The 22,189-nt window shown below is 46.0% G+C and overlaps 1 protein-coding gene across 3 annotated transcripts in view; it reads left to right on the top strand.

Moving 5' to 3' along the window:
* TIMELESS (timeless circadian regulator) overlaps positions 1-22,189 on the top strand; it is a 466,894-nt gene that overhangs the window by 67,523 nt on the left and 377,182 nt on the right. For all 3 annotated transcript variants that reach the window (XM_086959580.1, XM_086959589.1, XM_086959597.1), the window contains exons 2-6: positions 13,922-14,058; positions 14,354-14,507; positions 14,916-15,030; positions 16,233-16,295; positions 17,076-17,177. In XM_086959580.1, the coding sequence (XP_086815706.1) occupies positions 13,962-14,058; positions 14,354-14,507; positions 14,916-15,030; positions 16,233-16,295; positions 17,076-17,177 (531 nt within the window). In that variant the 5' untranslated portion in view covers positions 13,922-13,961. The remainder of the gene's footprint in view (positions 1-13,921; positions 14,059-14,353; positions 14,508-14,915; positions 15,031-16,232; positions 16,296-17,075; positions 17,178-22,189) is intronic.

The following is a 22,189-nucleotide window of genomic DNA, read 5'->3' on the forward strand; positions in this document are numbered from 1 at the left end:
TGTTACTATTGTCGATTACTATTCCCATTCTGGCTGTTGCGGACTTTGCTCTTGCCTCCTTTGCGATTTTCCTCTTCTGGTCTGTCAGCTGTATTGTGTACCATGGTACTTTTCTGGATCCGTAAGACGATTTGCCTGCTGGGAATTTATCTAACAAAGTCGTCCCTAGCTTCTCCCAATCTTGTACTAATAAATGGGCGCCCAGTGACCCAATATTCTCTACGTGATTATTCGCTGTGTCCATTATTTCTTTGGTGTTTGTTCCTCTCCATTTAAGTCTCCTTTGGTTATATATTTCTAGGATTATGGCTAGGGATGCTGTGTTCTCTTTATGCAGCAGGTTTAAATGTAGTGCTGTTACTTGAGGAAAATGGTCACTCTCTGGACAGCGTTTAATGTAGAAATGGTCTACTAAGTACAAGAGGTCCTTACTGATTTTTGTGTAATCTATGGTGGATTGTTTCTTTCCACTTAAAAAGGTAATACCCGCTGGTTGATCTCCCTTTGTGTTTCCGTTCAAAATGGTGAAACCTAGGGATTCCAGTTCTTGCTTCCATTTGTTTACTTAAGGCACCCTTTGTCGGCCTCTCTTGTTATGGTGGCCCCCTTTTAAGTTGCAATTAAAATCGCCTGGGACAATCATCTCATCATTTTGATGTGCTACTTGCAACGTTTTTATCAAGTTTATCAAATTTGACAATCTTTCCATTTTCTTTTTCTTTTCGGGGTGGATATATATATATATTTAAAATCTAAAACTTCCACAGGCTGTGTGAGAAGGGCGCTTACATTCCAATTTTATGGCTTGTATCCAATTTTCACCACAGTCCAGTTCCTATACTTTCCAGTCCCGTTTTACCGTAATGTATGTGGACAGTCCCCGCTTGGGTGTCCGTAGTTTGACATGTTTTCTGCCAGGACATGGTGTTTTTCGTATCCGGCTATTTGTCTTGATGTTAAATTCCATGTTTCTTGTAAGAGGATTATGTCAAATTTTCCCAAGGAGACGGTCTCATGGTCTTGTTCCATTTCCTTAAAACCGTGGGTGTTCCAGGAGCAAATTCTTAGTTTCCTAGTTTTGTATGATCGATTGGGCTTTTGTACGTTGCTCCCTTCTATCTTTTTTGTTTTCATCAGGATCGTTGTAATTTTCCTCCACTGGGAAATTGAAGAATGTGCTACACTCCGTTAAGCACAGTGTAAAATTAATGCTTACACTGGTTCAAACCCTACTCAAGTGGCTTATTTTTCCTGTTACTCTGCCTTATGCCGCACTAGAGAAAGGAAAGCAGGGATTTCATTCTCCTTTCCCCTCATTCACATAAGGATTCCTTCCAAATTCCTCTATCCACCCTGTCTACATTATGCCAAAACCTGTAAAATTGATATTGAGAAGTTGTCGACATCGAATCTGAAGACCTGTCAGATCATTTAATTGTCCAGTACAGGTCTCTGGTCCTAGAAGAAATTAAGATGAGAAGTCCCATTTTAATTAAGCCCTCACCCTGTAGTTGCTTATTAAAACTAACCTACCAGGGTTATTTACTCTTGGTACTATCACTGTGAGGAAGAGATGTGAAAAGAGCAAGAGGAGTATTTCTGTTCAGCATGGCAGAAATGTACTACTGAATGAATGAACCGGCTCTAAATGGTCAGAAGCATAAGCAATTATTTCAGCTTTCCAGCCCGGCAGCTCCCCACTCAGCCAAAGATGCTTCATCCTTGGGATATAACTAATGACACAGGTAAAGAAAACTAGTCGAAGCATGCCACCCTAATTAATAATTCCTAATAAAGCCATTTCAGATAGAATTCTCCACGAGGTTCGTATGAGAGCTCTGAAAGTAGGTTAGTTTATATAATGACTTCCCACCAGGCGTGCTGGTTATGTAAACCTCTGTTGTGATGCTGAAGTTTTTTCAATATATATTGCTCTGCTGCAGTGAACTGTGTAGATTTGTTTAGATATAGGTGTATCAAAATCAATCTGAGTGCTAAAAGATGGCATTTCTGCTCTGCTTTAAAGTATTCACTTATGGTACGTTTTTGCTGTTGTGACTAGTATTGTCTTTAGTGATGGTTTTTTTTATCTTTAGGGAGTTGCTTCCTTTGTAGTGTTCAAATGCTCAGCTTTTGATGCCAATAAAAGGTGTTGGTATAACTATGCCCCGGGGGTTATTTGTGATGGCTTGTACATGTGTTTTCAACAATGCTGTGGTGTATTAAAACGTTGACCATTGTGTTTGTCAGGACTCTGTTTAGGCTTTCATATATTTTTATGCCCTATTTAACCGCATTTGTGGCATCATTTGTTATTGGGGATGTAGTTGTTTTAGAGAAACTTTGGTTGTTTATTGGTTTGTTATTCAAAAAGTGATGAGTATTGCGCAAGATACAAAAAGTATTTGAATCGAAAAGGATGCCACTTTCTGTGAAAGGAGAAGGATGCCACGTTTATGTTTGAGGTTTTAAAACCAAACCTTCATTTACTTGCCGTAAACCTTGTTTGTCACCGTGCACTCTCAAATCAACCACCCTTATAGAAAGCCAGAACCCACAATTCAACAAGGCATTATTTCTTCTTAACAGCCAAGAGCTGTCTAGTGCCTAAGAAAGGGTCCTGTAAGGAGAAAAGTCTGTACTCCATTAATGCCCTCTGTCCTATTCTACTCATTTTCTGGTCTGTCCCATGAAGTTCCCCTCTGTGTTTGAGGGTCTTCTTGTCTAATGCACTTCCCCACTGCATCTCTGGTGCTTCTCTCTGATATCTCCAGTGATATCTGGGACAGGGCAGACCTGTACTTCTCCCCATAAACCTTGGTGGGGAACCTCTTCCAACCTTTGTGTTCTGGCAGGTAGCAAACTTTCTGTAGCTTTGGGGTGTTTTAGCTGCCCTCATGGAATTGTCTTGCCCATGCTTTTGTAAATTAAACCAGAAGTCTTGCGTAAAAGTTTGCTATTGAAATGTATTGATTTTGTAAATTAATGGCCACAATATTTGTGAATATTATGATGATCGTGGTGAAGGTAATGAATGGAGACAGAAAAGTTATCACTAAATTGAAGCTGGAGGGTGAATACTGTCCACATAGAATGACTGTGTCTGCCTTTGAACCACTACTACTTGGTCTTTATTCTCCAAAAGCTGTCTGGGTGAGAACCTTTGAATGTATTGCTTCCTGAGATATAAACATGCCTACCCTGCCTAGCAACATCTGTACCTTCGGAAGAGTGACATTATTTGTCTTGGCCTCACTGTTTGGGATTATCATCTTTTAGTTGTGCTCTCTGCTCACCGATTGACCGTGGGCTTCTTGCAGGGTTCTTGCAGGGTTCTATATTGATTATAGCTCTTAATCCTTGTGAAGTGTTCCCTGTGTGTTTGTTGTTGTGAGCTTCTGACCTCTTTTGGTTAAGGATAATCCAACTCGATTATTGTAAATTTATGCTCACCTACCCACTGCTGCTGTATTGCCTGCTTTAAATCCCCAGCCTGCTCAAAGAATCCAGAGAAAATTGACCAGTGCAGATGAGCCCCCACTGTAGTGGTGATGCCGGGCAAGGAGGTGCTCCTTTAGCCTTTTTAGCCCTTTGCTTATTTTGCTCTCTGTACTGGCATAAGCACAACAGACCCTTTACCGGCCTCTACCTGAATGCTTGAGAATGTGCACAGAAACAAGCTATAGGTTATCTTGACTATAGGTTATCTGCTTGGCTTGCTGATTTCCAGCTTGTAAGGAATGCAAAGTTGTTAGTGTATCCCTATGTCTTTTAAGGGCTCACTCACCATTTGTATTACTGATCCCAGGAAACACTAAAGTCTAAGGAGACACCTATCCCTAAGATAAAGGCAAATAGTCCATCTTCCAGATCAAAATTATGTTGTACAAGGCTGCAGAATAACAGTTTCGACCACAATATAAATATGTATAGCTGTAAATAGAGTTTTTACTGCTGTACATCAATTGCTTTGTGTCTCTTTCTAAATGTCAGTTTCTTTATAGAAATCTTTTCATTATTTGGAAGATTCCACAGAAAAATACCACCATCATTAAGCCATATCACATGTGTATATATCGATGTGGGCCGGTGGGACATAGACGGACAAAAAGGTGACAGTTCTCCCCTCCCATAGCCCCGAAATCCCTACATATCTACCCCTATTATCGGTCCACGTGGCCTGGACGGCCAGCAGAAAGGAGTTCTTGACCAGGATTCCAACCCCTCTCGACCCAGTGGTAAAACCAGCATGAGCGACCAGTTTGTATCCCCCTTTGTGTAGCGCCATTCATCGCTTTTCAATAAGATGAGTCTCCTGCAATAGTACCACATCTGGGGAGTGCCTCCGGATCAACTGACCAAACATACCTCTCTCGATCTTGTCCCCCAAGCCCATTCACATTGCAACTTAGTGTGGAAATCCCAGCCACCCTTCTATCGGAAGACATCACAATACCATGACTTTACAGGATCGACTGACGGCACCCAGTGTAAAATGAAACCTAGAATGGAAACCCCAAACACATCCCTCCATCCCCCCTCCCTGCACCCCTGCATACAGCTTACGCTCATCCCCAACTAGCAGTGTGCCTGTCTCCCCCAACTAGTCTACAAAAATCTAAAAGTAGAAAACAGAGGAGGACCTACGATCAAGCCCATCCTCCCCCAAATCTATGTGGATATTCCCGCACCATAAAGTACCTCAAGAACATTATGAACACATATCTGCAGGAAATCCTATCGCTAGCCCCCTTTGAACCGTCCCCCGAACAACTATCTACGGCCCCCTGCTGATCTCACAATAAACAAAGTCATTGTTCATCGGCTTCTCCTTGGTCACGGGACTCCTGGTCCGGCCTCTGAACACCCTCCAACCAGTCCGCAACCACGTCAGGATTATCGAAGAACCAGGCTTTCCCATCAAGTTCCACTCTTAGGCGGGCCGGAAATATTATAGCGTACCTCATACCTTTGTCTCTCAGTTTCTTTTTGATCGCCAAGAACCTCTGCCTTTGCTTCTGCACCGCCTGGGTAAAGTCCGGGAAGAACAGGAGCGTCGTATTCTCGAACTCCAGGGGATCCGCAGCTCGAGCCGCTTGCTGGATAGCGTCCCGGTCACAAAAGTTCAGGACTCGAGCAATGATCGGTCTTGGGTTCGCCTTAACACGAGGTCTACCACCCGGGACACTGTGGGCGTGCTCCACCTTGAAAAACTTACTGAGGCCCTTAGGTTTAAGATGGTTGAGGATGAGGTTCTCTACAAACAGATCCGGTGCCTGCCCCTCCGCCTTCTCCGGGACTCCCAGAATGCGGACATTGTTACGTCGAGCCCGCCCCTCGTATTCATCAAGCCGTCGATCAGTAGACTCCCTAGAGGACTTAAGATCACAAACCTCCTGCTGCAGCTGGTTCACTTCATCAATAAGGGTTGTCGTTTTAACTTCCAGCGACCTGACTTTCTCATTCGCCTTCGAAAGCTCCGCCCTAATCAGCCCCATTTCTATCGAGACAGAGTCCAGCTTGTTGTCAAGAGTCTCCATTTTCTGGTCCAGGGACGTCCGGACCCCCGTGATGGCCCCCATGAGGTCCTTTAACGTCGGTTCCTCCCCTGCAGGATGGTCTACGGAGCCTCCACCCGGGCCCTTCTTCAAGTCGAGTGGTGACTCCTTAGGCAGAGTGTACCTGTCCAACTTATTGGACTGGACCTGCCTAGCTCCCCTGGTGGTCTTGGGCAATAAATTCTCTGACTCTGTCTTCGACGTCATCTCGCCCCCTCTCAATGTGTTCGCCGGCGTCAGCAATGTAGCGTGCTCACTGTCAAGAGGATCCCAACAGGGGGAAGAGGCACCCCACCGCCCCCACATGGAGCGAATGCGAGCCGGGGACCCAGTCCGAGTCTCACAGTAGCTGCAACAGCCGGGGCAAGGGTCGACGCAAGTCCACGTAGTGCCCGTCTGCGTCAAATCCACCAGCCGGCCACCACTATAGGGCAGAGGTAGCAAACCACCCTGAGACCCCATCAGCCGGCACACAGAATGAAGAAAGCCCACCAGGGGGACCGAGCGGCCAAGAACGGAAAGCTGCGCGCACTCCGGGCCCCACCTCATACACAAGGGCCCAGCACATAGAACAAAACAAACTAAAATAACAAACCCCCCCCACACCCGCCACCTTGCACCCCTGTAATGGCTACAGCCTAACCCACTAACAGCGTGCCTGTCGCCCCGGAACTGCCCCACAGAAGGGAAAAAGTAAAAGAAATGGAGGAGGAGAAAAACAGACACACTCCCGGACACCCGTTACCCCCCGCCGGCAGTGACCTCCCCAAGGCACAATCATTGTCAATCAAAGCAAACAGTCAGCATTATCACGGGGAGGACAGTCACCAATAAGAAACCCCCCCACCCCAGGCCCGGTGAGATACTCGATGCAATCCCGGCAAAAATTAACTGAGCAATCCCAGGAAAGTAGAAGTCAACCCTGCAAGTAACACGGGAAGACCTATCGCCAAAGTCACAACAAATGCAATCAGGAAGAGCGTCTCAGGTGGTTCAAAGCAGTGGTAAGGAGCAATAACAACTCAAAGTCGGATTCAGCCCTGACCAGTGCGAATCCTTTCCGAAGCACGCGCCAACCAAGCCACAGCCGACCAGAGGCAGACAAAACGTCCACGGCAGTCCGAGGCACTGAAGATGGAACCAGGTCCGGACACAAAATGGCGGCCTCCGTTATACAGACGGGCCAGGACGAAGATAAATGGCAGTCCCCTTCGACAGGACCCTGAGACTCGGCATTGACGATCAGAACCTCCAGCGACGATACTCCATCGTATAAGAAACGTGAAGGGAAGACCAGGCTCTGTAACGGGTGAAGGAGAAGTGGGGCCGGCTCCCAAGTGAGTGAGGTCGGGCTGCCGTTCGGGCACCTCGAGATGATGGGCCAAATCGCTCGACTGGACCACAAACTGCTGTTCAGGTGCCGCAGCGTCAGTGGCCGGTCGCGAGCAGACATCATCCAGTTTTGCCGCCAGGGAGACACATGTGACGGTGAATTGTGAGCGGAGCGCCCCAATCGCCGCCATTACGGAACTCAATGAATGTGCACTATCCGTCCACTCCATCCCGGGGCCCATAGGACGGAGGGGGACACAATCTTCAGCCCACATCGCCGGGCTCCGGGCACTCATTCAGGCGATCCCAACAACAGGGGCGCCCCGGATTGGCACGCTCAACACAGTCACCGGCCGTGGGTGCAGCCCGTTAGCCCCCGGACCGGGAAACGAGGGTCAGGCACACAGCCCCCAGCTACTGTTCAGGAGGATCACACACGTCACGATGCCTCTCCTCCGGCACTCTCCATCAGCGAGGCCACAAGTCGAAATTGCAAAAAAAATTTGAATCCGGAAGACCGGCCACAATCTCGGTCCCACAGCCGATGTTGATCAGTTCCCACTCGGACAGTTCAGGAATCGAGGTCCCTGCGGCAGCCCTGGAGTAGGCCAAAAATGGGACACGACATAACTCCGTCTCCGAATAAGGTAGGAAGTCCGGGACTGCACCGCTGGCATCAGGTAACCTTCATACATTTAGGCATAGGGCGTGGGTAGAGGATAGATAACAGGATAGATGAGCCGCCGGCGGAGCCGGGAGCTTATGCAGCCATCTTGGTTCGCAGCGTAGCTCCTCCTCCCCGGTCGCCCACTTTTAAACGGCTCAACTGTGTTCTACCACACTGCTTTCAAGAACAGCATCCTCTTGCACACACTCTCACTGCTCACCAATTCAAAGTTTGCTAAAAATTTAATGCAACTCGTTGTCATACAAATGCCAAAACTCAAACTTTAATGCTGCGAGACCTATTGCATTGTAAATGCTTGTTTAAATATTGGAACCATGATGGATTTGGTCCAGGAATCCAACAGGCCCTTCTCCGTTACTGCCTTAAACACCCTAGTCAACAGTGGGGCCCACAGATCTGTATTATATTTAACCCCTTAAGTACTGCCGTCAGCCAACGGTCGTCGCGAGCACTACCTTGCCAGTGCTGCGCGCGACGGGCCAGCATTCGTTCTTCGAACGTTCAGCCCTGGGCGCTGAACGTTCGACGCTCCTATGAGGTTATATAGATCTACGGGAACCCCATCAGGTCCCGGGGCTTTCCCATTTTTGCTAGCATTTAATGCCTGAAGCACTTCAGAAATTTCAAATTCTAGCGGGATAGGGTATAAAACCAGGGGGGCTACTAGTAGAAGCTACATCAGTCCCTGTTAATGTTGGGGCTTTCTGGAATATTTTGGAGAAATGGGCCACCCAGACTGATTCCTCGATAGCTACTTCTATACTTGGGAGGTTTTTGTCTTCTACTAGAAAGGGGGATTTTACCACTCTCCAAAAAGCCTCACTGTTTTTATCTGTGCTTTTATGAAGTTGGTCCCACAGGGCTTGTTTTAATTCACTCTTCCTATTCTTTTGTGCAATATTATAATCTTTTCTAAGCTTACTTATTGCCTGATGGTCTCTGTTGGTTTTATTCAATGCTACTTTTAGTTTTGCGTGGGCTGCCGTACAGCTATGGTTGAACCACCCTACTTTCCTGGGTCGATCTCTTTGGATCTTTACTGTCAGTAATTCATTTATTTTTACTAGAATTACCGCAAAATTACTTAAAACTTCCTCCTCTGAGGCTGCTAAGTCTAAGCATTTAAGAATAGATGGATAGGCTGCTCTTATCACCTTTTCGGTAATTTCCCCGGGCTCCACCTTCTCCCATCTTAGGGAGTATCCATTGGTCCTGTCTAGGTGCAAAGTATTCTGACTTAGCGCACTTAGTATGGTCTGTGAGGAAGGCTGAGCGTGTGTTAAATGAAGTTCTAAGCTGAGGGCAGAATGATCGCTTAGTGCGTTGACTAACAAATCAAAACTCATGACACTCTTGGCCAGAACATTCGATAGTAAAACATAGTCAACAGTTGTTTCGTGCCCCCTCCCCAAGAATGTTGGTTCGAGCCGATATGAAATCGGATCCACTTTATTAGCTATCATGAGACCTAACGCTGAGAGGACTTCATTCAGGTACGACCCCATGCTAGAATGTTTAAAATGAACGAAGGGGCCATCATATTCATCCACCAACCCACAAATGTTACTACTACTGCGAGAACAAGGGTGAAGATTAAAATCCCCCCCGATACAATGCTTACACTTACTCTGTCTCCAAGATCCTGTGTCAACTGGGAGAGTTTATCTCGCAGGTTAAGCAAGACCTTCAAGACCTGTCCTTTCGAATGATTACTATAGAAATTAAGCAGAAGGATAATCTCTTTGTTGGTAAAGGTGAGACAGAGAAGCTGGTAATTTACATCCAGCTGCACTACGGTTATTTTCAGTCCTTGTATTGTGTTGGCTATAAAAATAGTCAGTCCTCCTTTGGGCCTGCCCATGATTCCTGCTAATGCTGAGGTGAAATAGGTTTTATATCCTATTAGATGAAGTTCGGTCGTAGACCATGTCTCCTGGAGGCAGATTACGTTATGGCTCTGCAGAAAATTCAGGGCGCTTCCATCTTCAACCTTGGGGCAAAAGCCCGCGATATTCCAAAAAATGACTTTTAGCGATTGCGAGTCATTAGCTAAAGGGCTGGTCGCTAGGGGGGTGGGATCAACTTGCTCCCGACAACCAATCGAAGGTCCCTTTGTCGGTGGTGGTCAATCAACCATCTCCAGGCAGCTGTACCTATTTATAGTCGGGATTCCTCTCCAACTATCCCTGTAGGCTGCCTCCCTGGAAGGGTTTCTAGTAAGATTGCTTCCCCACTCATCCCAATCTCCTCCCAGGGGTCGATGGCCCATTCTATGCCAATTCCCTTCATAGACTGGGCCATTACGATTCCTAGGGGGATAAAAAAAGAGAGTCGTTTGGTTTCTATGCCTTCATTTTTACCTGGGGTTCCCCATGAGCAAATATGATCCACCATACGTGGATCCTCAAAATTAACCAGAACGCAGTCACCCTGATTTGATTTCCTTCCATGCCCCACCCAGGGTGCCCTACGTACCATTAGGATCTTACTCGACCAATAAGGTGGTAGCGGTCGGTTCGTATTGAGCCAATGTTGGACCTTATTCTTTAATGACCAGCTAGGTTCCTCTGTGGGCTCTACCAACTCCGGGACGCTAGTCCTCACCACCACGAAAGGGCTAGCCTCAGGGGGCATGTTAACAGCAAATCTACCATCAGAAGCTCCCCTATTTCAGTCTCTATTAGAATTTGGAGCGGGGGCCTTAGGAATGTTATTCTCCTGCCTGGTCTGCGCAGTGGATTCTTTGGGCTTTTCTGCACTTTTAATCTCTATTACAGTAGGTGTTTTCGATTTTACATTTACCCCTGGAGCAGCTGTTTTCTTTGCTTGTAAACCTACTGGTTTGTTAGTGATCGGTTTGTTTCCCCCAATCTTTGATAGCCCATGATTTGGTGGAGTTTTTGAAAGGGCAGTCAGTTCGACTAACTGTTTTTCAATGTGCAGTAGTCTAGTTTCTATCAGGGGAAAGATATAGTTTAAATAGCTCTCTCATTTTTATTAGGAGTTGGCTATAAACCTCGTTGTCATTTCTTCCCTCTGCCGAGTTGACCAATGCCTCTATACTTCCATATCCCAAGATCTCGTTTGACTCGAGGTTTGGAGGCTCAGTATGCCTAATTATTTGCCCTCTCTGTGTGGTTTGGTCTGACTTCTCCCCCTGGTTTTTGGGTAGCTCACGTGTCTCATTGACCTTTGTTATTTTTGGTTTTTCCCTTTTCTTTCAGTACAGCGCCCTCCTTTCTTCCCCTCAGCTGTCTAGTTTCCTCTGGTGTGGTGACCATAGCAAGTTCTGGGGTCTTTTCCAATTCCCAACTTAATTGAGAGTCAGATAGCAGTTGTGATGCTGATAAATCCACCACATTTGGTAGGCTATGCATATCAGCACGAACGTCTATCGGACCGGACTCCCTAACCTGCTCAGGTGCTCTAGCGGTCGCAAAATGGCCCATGGAAGATCTTTTTGATAGAGCTAAGTCTTGGGACACTCTGCGTTCCATAAGGGAGATGCCTTGATCTATGAAGGAGTTTGCCCTAATAATGAAATTATCTAAGGGGCCTATGAGCTGAGCCCCTCCTGCGGCTGTTTTGCTCCTGCTTCCTCGTGTTGTCATGATACTTGCGTAAGCACGATGTACAATCCCAAATCAAAGAGAAAGAGAAATGGAGCATACATACAGTTCATGAACGGTTCATGTAGCAGGAGGAATTAGAGGGGGGGCCCGGTCCGGTCTCATATGGTCTGTAACGGGCTAGAACGGGCCTGCCCTTGGCCCGGGCTTTGCCCGGCGACCGCGTACCGCGAAATGGGCGTGGCTAAATAGGCCGGGGACGAAGCTGGAAGAGGCTCCAGCTGCGGCAGGTGACGAGCCGCTGGGCTAGCTGGTCCTCAGAGTCCTGCGTCGGATTACGTGGCAGCAAGGTGAGTCCGAGCCCCAATTCAGCAGCAGTCCCCCTTCTCCGTTGATGTCCTGTTAAAGCCCAAAGTCTCCACCTGCGAGCGGCTCCCTCGAAGCGGGGGCCGCGAGGCGTTATGTGCACCAGATGGGAGGAGCGGGAAGAGGCCCCAGCTGCGGCAGGTGACGAGCCGCTGGGCAAGCTGGTCCTCGCAGTCCAGCGTCGAATTACGTGGCAGCAAGGTGAGTCCGAGCCCCAATTCAGCAGCAGTCCCCCTTCTCCGTTGAAGTCCTGTTAATGCCCAAAGTCTCCGCCTGCGAGCGGTTCCCGCGAAGCGGGGGCCGCGAGGCGTTATGTGCACCAGATGGGAGGAGCGGGAAGAGGCCCCAGCTGCAGCAGGTGACGAGCCGCTGGCAAGCTGGTCCTCGCAGTCCCACGTCGGATTACGTGGCAGCAAGGTGAGTCCGGGGCCGAATTCAGCAGCAGTCCCCCTTCTCCGTTGAAGTCCTGTTAATGCCCAAAGTCTCCGCCTGCGAGCGGCTCCCGCGAAGCGGGGGCCGCGAAGCGGGGGCCGCGAGGAGTTATGTGCACCAGATGGGAGCCGCTGGGCAAGCTGGTCCTCGCAGTCCCGCGTCGGATTACGTGGCAGCAAGGTGAGTCCGAGCCCCAATTCAGCAGCAGTCCCCCTTCTCCGTTGAAGTCCTGTTAACGCCCAAAGTCTCCACCTGCGACCGGCTCCCGCGAAGCAGGGGCCGCGAGGCGTTATGTGCACCAGATGGGAGGAGCGGGAAGAGGCCCCAGCTGCGGCAGGTGACGAGCCGCTGGGCAAGCTGGTCCTCGCAGTCCCGCGTCGGATTACGTGGCAGCAAGTTGAGTCCGAGCCCCAATTCAGCAGCAGTCCCCCTTCTCCGTTGAAGTCCTGTTAATGCCCAAAGTCTCAGCCTGCGAGCGGCTCCCGCGAAGCGGGGGCCGCGAGGCGTTATGTGCATCAGATGGGAGGAGCGGGAAGAGGCCCCAGCTGCGGCAGGTGACGAGCCGCTGGGCAAGCTGGTCCTCGCAGTCCCGTGTCGGATTACGTGGCAGCAAGGTGAGTCAGAGCCCCAATTCGGCAGCAGTCCCCCTTCTCCGTTGAAGTCCTGTTAACGCCCGATCTTCAAGCGGCCATCTTGGGCGCTGGCTCGGCTCCTTAGAAATATATTCTTATAGAAATATTACATACATTTACAGTTCATAAATAATAGACCATTTTAGTAACCTAAAATGCATTGTTATAGCCTTCAGCCACGACTACTTATAGGTTATACAGTTTCACCTATATGAATATTAAAATGTCCCCTATCAAGACCCAATACAATCCACAGCCCAAAGTCTCACATATTCAAAACCTTTCACTAAAAATAGTAAATAATGAAGTAATAGAAAAACATTTCATTCTTCCGCAATCGGCATTTTAAACTGCAATGTGCATTTAACCAAAAGCAAACAGTACATTTTACCTCCATCCGGATTCTAAAGTTCAATATGCATAGCAGCCTTTCACAACCTTCCTATTAGGAGAATCTCTGACTTACTTGACATCACCTTACTGAATATAATTACACGCAATACAAACCTAGATCTTAAATCCTATGGGGAAGATAATACCAGCAGAGTGATATGTTAGAAACTCATTAGACCGTGGTAGTTGGGGGGAGTAAAAGATTTAAACTCCTCTTTCACAATCTCAGCTCAGTGACAGCTTTTGGAATGCAGACCTCTCACGTCGATCAAGGAATGTATAAATATTAGTTATGGGTTGTGCATCGTGGCTATGAAGCTTTATTTGTACAAAATAATCATGATTTTGATTTCAGCCCTGTTGCTGTTCAGGTCTAGTTCGCTGTTGAGAATATAGGCATAAGCTGTAATCTTTCCATTACATCCAGGTTTATTTGGCATTTTTGAGGGTTTCTGGTACCTGTAGGTCAAGGGCTTGTTCTTGCGTATTCAGAAGAAAAAAATATTTATATATGCTTGCCTCGTCCAGGAGTTTTCTCCTTTATGCTCTTTGCTGTCACATTCTCTGGTTCCAGTTGATTTAGTGGGTCTATTTTCTAAATCGCACTCAATCACCCTGTCATGCCTCAAAACGCGATGTTGAAGCTTTGTGAAACACAGCCTGTGAATAAATGCGGCAGCCTGATTTCCAGTTTCTGAATTTTGGCCTCTCGACTTTTTATTTCCTTTGTTGTCTCTTGGGGTGTATTTACAGTGCTGTATGTTTAATGTTGAAGTGAAGATGGGCGTCCAGTCCATGCGAAAAGCATATGTAGAGCTGGGGAAGCGTTTGAAGAGTGCGTTATTTACCTGCATGGAAATATATTTAAGTGGTTCAGTGGGTGGAAAGTCTTCGAATGCTCGTTCTACCAGTAATCTTGCTGCTTGTTTATTTGTGTGTTTGTTGCTGCAGGCTGTCTACTCCCCACTTCCTTTCTGCGGTATTGTGATATATGGACTTGTACATGATGAATTGTGAACTCTTAGCAACGTGCAGCGCCCTCGGGTACCTGGAAGGAGATACCTACCACAAGGAGCCGGATTGTTTAGGTACGTGTTTGTTTTGGGGTGAGGGCGGCGGGGGCTAATTCTTCTTTCTAAAGTGACAACTCTAAGGACCCCTCACTTCACAGGCTCAGCCAAGCAGGGGATTATTGCGTGGCCGTGACGTGTCGGTTCTGTCCTCTCGACGTCACAATAGTTAAACGAGGCCATTGGTTGAATTGCTGTAGGGAATGAGCTCTCAGTCCCTTCTTGGGAGGAGGTTGGGACCCAAGGAGGTGGACTCTGGTGCAGCTCCGTGTTTCTTCCCTTGAAGAGCACTCACTACTGTTTTACCCCACAGAGAGTGTGAAAGATCTGATCCGTTACCTGCGCCATGAGGATGAGGCACGGGATATTCGCCAGCAGCTTGGAGCCGGCCAGATCCTGCAGAACGACCTGGTGCCCCTAGTGGTTCAGCATCACCAGGACAAGGCTCTCTTCGAAGCCACCATTCGGTGAGTGTATATCAGCCGAAGAGGGCTCTGGTACCCAGGGAGGCAGAGAAGTGCTTTTCAAACCTTTCACAGGACAGAGGAAGGGCTGGAGCCAGAGGTTCATGGAACTAGGTGCAAAGGGGGTGGCCAAGTCTGGTCTATCCAAGGACTCCAAGAATGCCAGATTTGGGATGGTCTGGAATGGTGGTGCCAGTGGTTATTACATAGCGGAAAGGGTTGTGGCTAAAGTGTGTGTGATGGGGATAGTAGACCTAGGGTGTGGGTGGTCTTGTGTACTCTGGGATTGTGGGTGTTGAGCCTTGCCGTGGAGAGATGTACTTCCTGCTCTCCAGTGAACATACCTCTACACGTAAATGTAAAGACTCCACTTTGGGCTTACTCAACAATTCACACTTTATTTATGTTCAGGTTGATGGTGAACCTCACGCAGCCGGCTCTACTGTGCTTTGGTAAAGTTCCCGAAGATCCTACTTTCCGCCATCATTTCTTGCAGGTGGTGTCTTACCTGCAAGGGTACAAAGAGGTGAGTGCTTGCTTCACTTTTGACGCGTTTGTGACCTGTGATTTTTGGCGACGTGGCCGGCACCTCCATCTGTGATTATTCAAGAAGGCCAAAAGTGCCCTCTTATTTCATTGTACAAAGAGAAGTGCTAAAAAGTGGCTGAACACTTAGTACAGTGCCCCAGTTTTCTCAAATTTCTATTTAGACTTGTTGTGATTAGGTTTTCAAGTGACTACCCTTTTTTTTCTTTTTGGAATAGACGTTTTGTTTTCTCTTGTTTTTTGAATAATTGTTGCATTTGTCGTCCAAGGTCGTTAGGTTCTGCCTCATGCCTTAACTTTAACTGAGGCATCTTCTGATCTTGGTGTCTGGTCTGTAAAATGCAGACACAGCAGATTGGACACACAAATACCAGTCTCTATAATCCAGCACGGGCACGATTCCTAAAATGTGCTGCCCAGGAAAGAATGAACTGATAAAAAAAAGTCAATTGAATGCGATTCAGTAGTATTTTGACTGATTTGCTGCCTGAAGTTGTTTGAGGTGAGATCTGGCTCGGTGCGGTTAACTAGTCTCGCCGTCATTGGGTGTTCTTTCCTCCTTAGAAGATGCTGGTCTACCTATGACTTTTTTCCTGTTTTCTTTTGAGGAATTGGATGGTGTCATGTGTCTAGCACGAACGTTTGGATAGTGCAAACTTTCTTCAAATTAGAATTTATCTTAGCGTGTTAATGAGTGCACTTATATTCTGTAGTTTTAATTAGCATTTCAGGACTATCACTGTTAACCCCTACTTCAGTAAAAAAACAACAAAAAAAAAAACAGGTAGTCCTAGAAACATACAATACTGATGCAATTGCCTTAGAAAAACTACAAGCTCCTCTACTCAAGCTTCTGCGCCTTAGGTTTAGATCTGTTTCATGCTCTGGTTTTACTGCCTTCATTTGGTTTGAACAACTTTTTTCTCCAAATTGTTGCGTTCCTTGTGAAAGCTCTCCTCCTTTACTCTGCTTTCATCACAACATATTTTGGGGCAAAACGATCATTACGAAGAGACGTGAATTTGAAAAGCAACAGGGTCTGTGGATCCCTGTTTTTTGAGTAACATTCTAGTTTGTCGCCCCTCTGATTCCCCCCCATCCCAGCTTAGATTCCACCACAACACAGTAATCCTTTTGTCTGAATATTCATTCGACTAAACTTTTTTATATTTTGTATTCTAGGCTTTCGCCAATGAGAAGCTGTTTGGAGTTTTGAGTGAAAAGCTGTATGACCTCCTGCAGTTGGTTAGTATTCACGTCACTCCACCCACCCACCAATCACTGCTGCCTGCCACATACCCTCCCTCAATCCCCGCTGCCTTGCTCCATCAGAACCAAGGTACCTCGATGATACTTTACGGAAGTAGTTAGTGCTAGTGGTTCTCTAAGTATTATTTAATACTGATGTTGACCCCACTGCATGATTTGCTGTGTCACGTGTGTCAGAAATGTCATTCCTATACTGGGGTTGCACAACTTGTATATACAATAGTGACTCTATACTCCGCTGTTCTTCAAGTGGCAAATAATATTTTCTGAATCCACAAGCAAATGCAGCCAAGTTGCCTAAACTTGGAGACTGTTCTGCATGAGTCGGACCATACCAACAATAATTTCAGATTTGTCTTGTGTCTTGGCAGTTGTTCTCTCGCGTCCATCTTTTGCTAACTATTGCCAAGAGTAAAAAGGTTTCGAGCTGTAAATGGTTTCTTCTGTTCCAATAGTTCAGTGCCCGGGAACAGATTTCTGGTTGAAAACCTCAACAGTTAGCGCTTGCTGACACTTGGGGAGCCATTAAAAACCTATGTTCCAATTCGTTTTTTTAAAGTGACTTGGATTGGTGATACTTTTTTTGGAGTGGGGAGGTGGAGGTAGCAACAACCAGGTAAAATATGGGCATGATGGTCACCCATTCACTTATAGACAGCCCCAACCTCCCTAAAATGGCGTTACATTCTCGGATGAACGATGATCACGTTCTCCTCTGCTGATTCTTTAGTCCTTCTGTGGTCTTTTTTTCCCCAGGACTGGGAGCATAGGGAAGAGGAAGACAACCTTCTGATCGAGAGGATTCTGCTACTGGTTAGGAACATTCTTCATATCCCTGCTGACCCCGATGAAGAAAAGGTGAGAAGACTTTGTTTTATTTCTCTGGTTCAACTCCATAGGGAAAAGGTACAGTTTCTGAAAATTCTCGTACATTAAGTAACCAGCAAAAGTTGGTAGACATTTGAAAAAATCTGCATGGCTAACGTTGTGCTTTTTTTTTTTTAGCTGGGCTTGCAGCCCCTTTAACGCTTAGCTGCTGAGGCTTTCCCACTCTCAATGCTGAGCCATTTGTTTGCTATTTGGGAGACTTCGCGTGTACACAATAATACCTTTTTTGACTTATGGTGTCCACATCAAATTAGTGTCCATTCCCCCAACATACAGGGGATTTTGAAGATATCCAAGGTTTGTGGATTCCGCTAGAGTGAACCAAGAAAATAGCCAAAATATGACGTCATTTTGTGTTAATTGATCTTCCCACCTTTCAGGAAGAAGCAAAGTTGTATAAAAAAAAAACTTTTCTTACCACACTTTTTCTAATTTTCCTAATTTTTGTGGTTTCAACCTACTTGCAGTTTGCTGTGAAAACAGGTATGAAACCCATGGGTGATCACAGACAGCTATACATTTCTGAAAAGTAGATAACATTCAGATTTGAGCAAGAGGTCATTTGTTCAGTTTCCTCAAGGGTTACCCAAAGAAACGTAACTTGTCACGATAGCTGATTTACAAAAGTAATACACTGCTGAAGTCCGACAGATCATTTTGATCGTGGCAATAAATAGGGTTTGTAGGTTCTCCAGAAACATGCGATACCCTGAGCCGATACCTGAGCTGCACCTTGGTAAGTTATATGGTGAAATATGAAGAATGAGAAATGGATGTGAAGGAAACCTATGTATTTCTGAATTGTACACAAGATACTAAGTTTAGGAACAGCAGTTATTCGTACCCTTCTGACTTTGTGGTGACCCATACTATATTATGATTTAGAGGGCATTTTGAAAAAAGTTGTCTTTCTTCCACACTGGCTTACTTTTCGAAGGCACAAATGCAGTGCCACCCAATTGGTAATAAACGATCCTCCACTACTCTGTCTCCCTACACTTCTCCTTATAAAAACAATACCCCAATTGTGTGGCTGGGCATAGCTGTTACGACACAAAAAAAAACGTAAAACGTGACCTGAAGACATCATATTTCACCTAACTAAAGCCATGCTTTTTTTACGATGTGGGTATATGGTGATTTTGAGCACTAGCTCAGCCGCCACCCAAGGAAATGTACCATACCCACACATTTCTGAAAACTAGACCCCCGGGAGTGTCCACGTTGGGTCACTTCCATGGATCTCACAATGTTTTCTCACCTGGAAGCCCTTGTAATTCTCAAATTGTGAATAAAACACATATATTTCAATTTGTTTGCTGGGAAAGTTCCAGAATTTGTGGGGATTTACATTTTTCCCACCACCTAGCCTTCTCATATGCTTGTGAATAAAAACAATACCTCTCTTGTATGGGTGGGCGTAGAGTCTTCTGCAGCAAAGGGCCTGAAATGCAGCATAGGCAGATCAAATTCAAACTCAAAACCAACACTTTGTTTGCAATTTTGGTATCCGTTTATTTCGGGCCCAAGCTCAGCAGACACCCAGGGAAATCTACTAAAACCTCACATGTCTGAAAACTAGTCAACCGGGGAGTCCAGGTGGCATGATGTATGTGGGTCTCACAAGGTTTTCTTACCCAGAAGTCCTTGCAAAGCTTAATCTTTGGCCAAAACCACATATTTTCTTCACATTTCTCCGAGGAAAAGTTCTAGAATCTGCAGAGATCCACAAATTCCGTACCACCCAGCTTTTCTATACATAATCTGATAAAGAGGTTTCCTTACTAGTATGGTGAGTCTAGGGCCCGCATCAGGAAAAGGTCCTCATTGCAACATGTACAGATCTATGTTTTCCACTCAAAACTGACTATTTTCTTGCAATGTGGGGGAAGCTGTGGCTTTTTGGTCTGTGGTTGTCTGCCACCTAGGAAAACCAACCAAACAAAGAAATTTTAGAAAACTAGGCACTTTTTGGACTTCAGGGTAATGTCCCTTGTATGGATGTCTCAGGGTTTTCTTACCTAGAAGCCCTTCCAAACCTCAAACTTTGATATGTGAGGAAAATGTATGTTTTTATCTAGAGAAGGAAAGTTCCAGAATCTGCGGGGATCCACCAATTTCCTACCACAGAGTGTATTCTCATGTCTCCCAATAAAAATAGTACCCCACTTGTGTGATTGGGCCTATCACCCCCAACTGAATCAAATGCAAAACGCAATGTCGAAACGTCAACATTTCCCTTTAAAAAAGTAACCCGTTTTGGAAAATGAGGTAGGTGCAGTATTTTTGCCCCATGCTCAGCAGCAACCAGAGAAACCTACCAAACCTGTCCGTTCTTTAAACCTAGACGCCTGGGTGAGTTTACAGTGTTATGACTTGAGTAGATCTCACAAAGTTTTCTCACCCACAATGCCCTGTAATCCTCAAAACTTTGTCTAAAATGATGCATTTTCCTTCAGTGTTTGTCATTAAATTTTAGATTCTGCAGGGATCCACAAAACCCTCACTTTTATGGCCACAACAGGAATGTGGTAGTGCCTTGACCACAGTTTCAGTTCAACCATGATCATATGCCTTCTACAAGAGGTCCCAATGGAAACAAACCGATTAAGCATTTACTACTTGCTCATGTCTTTCTCCCCCATAGTCCTAATATTGCAAGTATTCCTGGTGCACCTTTATTAAATCATTCAGCGCACTTAATGCGCTATATCCAGTGCCTTCCAGTGTGCGGAAATGAGTTGTGGTTGCCTGAGGATGCATTTGTGGCACAATCCTTGGACAGTGCCAGAAAATCTACTTTTGAAAATGGGGGCTGAACATCTTGGGTGACTCTACAAAATTTCCTAAAGTGCACTTCTGGAAAGACTAAGGGCTTCTGGATTTGGTTGGCAGTGTACTCAGTCAAAACATGGCACATGTCCTGTCCAGCATGAAGTGCAGTGCACTGGCTGAAATGCACTTTTTAATAAAGTGGACAGAACGTCCGCCATATTTTGAAGGTGGATGAAAGTGGCCAGCAGCCAAAAGCAAGACCATTGTGTGCTTCTTTACTGAAGTCTGTAAAGACACTGGCTTAAATCTAATTTGGAAAGAAAAGGTATTGGATCAGCGTCCTTCTTTCAAAAGTAGATGGAGGAATTTCAAAAGCTACACTCCAACTTGTGTAATGGCACAAGGAAGGTTATGTATTCATGAATAGTTATTCAGGTCTGATGGTAACTGCTGAACTATGTGCTCCACTTCATTGAGTTTCCCCAAGAACGTCACTTTTTAAATTTTGTATTTTTTAGAGTTAAATATAGAGCGAACTAGACCCGAGACATCAGGTATCAGAGCGCTTTACATGAGCACCAGTTTTGTAACAGATGGACACATTCATTTTATTTATTTTGTTAGGCACTGGTAGATTAAGTGATTTGCCCAGAATAACAGGATGTTGATCGTCTAGGCTCGAACCCGGTTCCCCCACATCAAGGTCAACCGCTCTAGCCGTAAGGCTACATCCTATGGTACAAAGTGAAGCAAGTTGGAAAACACAGGCCATAATTAGGTGGGCACTGTGGACAATAATACATGCTCTCCTACCTCCATCTTTTCACAGAACAAACTCTGGATTGGTGATATCAGCATCTCTTTTGCTTTGTTGCAGGAATGCAGTTGGCAAAGTGCTGATCCTGCAGACTTGCAACATCTTCCACATGAGATGTAGTGGAGTCTACTGCTTCTAGAGCAGTAAGGGTTACAATAACAGCCAACTGAAAGTCAAGGAGGGATGTCAGTCTTCCTGTGGGGGTCCTCCGATAGACAACATACGCATTGTATGTTGCCAAGTGAATCGAAATTTGCCTAGCATTTGTAACGGTAAGTTTCAATTCTATTAAGGACACGGAGGCGAGGATTATGCTTTTCTTTCTTCGCATTTATTACCATCTTGAAAAACACAGCAGCCTTAGAAAAGCTCATAATGTAGAAAAAATGCTTAAAACCAACAATAAAGCATTTTAGCCAAATAACTCAAGAACAAAATGTCTCTGGGACTACAACTCCCATCATAACCATATAACAGTCCAAACGGAGTCCTTCCTCCATGTCCACACTCCACAGATAGGCAGTCCCTTCTCCATGTTCCTCCTCTTTCTTCGCGCAAATTACGCCGTCAGTTCATTGATCCTGCTTGGAACCATCATTTCCTAACGGAAGAAATAGAACTGCGTCAGCGCCGTAATGGAAATATTCAGGAATTTACAATCAAATCAACATGCAAGGTTCATAATCAACCATGAGGAGAAACTATAAAACCTGGCTACTTACCGCCATACGGGGGGGTGTCGATTGACGACATACCGGGTGGGATAATCCTCGCCTCCGTGTCCTTAATAGAATTGAAACTTACCGTTACAAATGCTAGGCAAATTTCGATTCTATGGCAGGACCGGAGGCTCAGATTATGCTAGTTCAAAGCTTACTTACCACCAAACTTGCAATATCCACCACCGGCTTAAAGTAAAACCTCTTAAAGGTGGAATCGGAGGACCAGTCCGCGGCCCGCATCAAATCCTCCAAACGAGCTCCTGCAGAGAAAGCCTTAGAGGCCATGGCCCCCCTGGCCGAATGAGCTCCGAAACGCTTAGTATCAATACCTGCCTCTTGCATGACCCAACGCACCCACCTGGCTATGGTGGGGGAAGAGACCGCATGGTGTGGCTTTCGCAAGGCAATCAACAATTGTCTCTCGCCCGGAGGGCGAATGTCCCAAGTCAATTCTTCATAAGCTTTCAAACACTGAACAACACATAGTTTCGGGACATCTACGAAGGCCGGATACGAAATCGTTCTAGAAGCCGACTTTGTACGACGACCAATTGTGAACGTGACACCATCTGGTGAAAACACGCGTGCTGATACATCTAGAGCCCGCACATCCGACACTCTCCGGCAGGACACTAAGCATAGAAGCATAGCCAGCTTCGCCGAGAGTT

This window comes from Lissotriton vulgaris, chromosome 1_1 (assembly GCF_964263255.1).
Source record: "Lissotriton vulgaris chromosome 1_1, aLisVul1.2, whole genome shotgun sequence".
In the NCBI taxonomy this organism is placed as follows: domain Eukaryota; kingdom Metazoa; phylum Chordata; class Amphibia; order Caudata; family Salamandridae; genus Lissotriton; species Lissotriton vulgaris.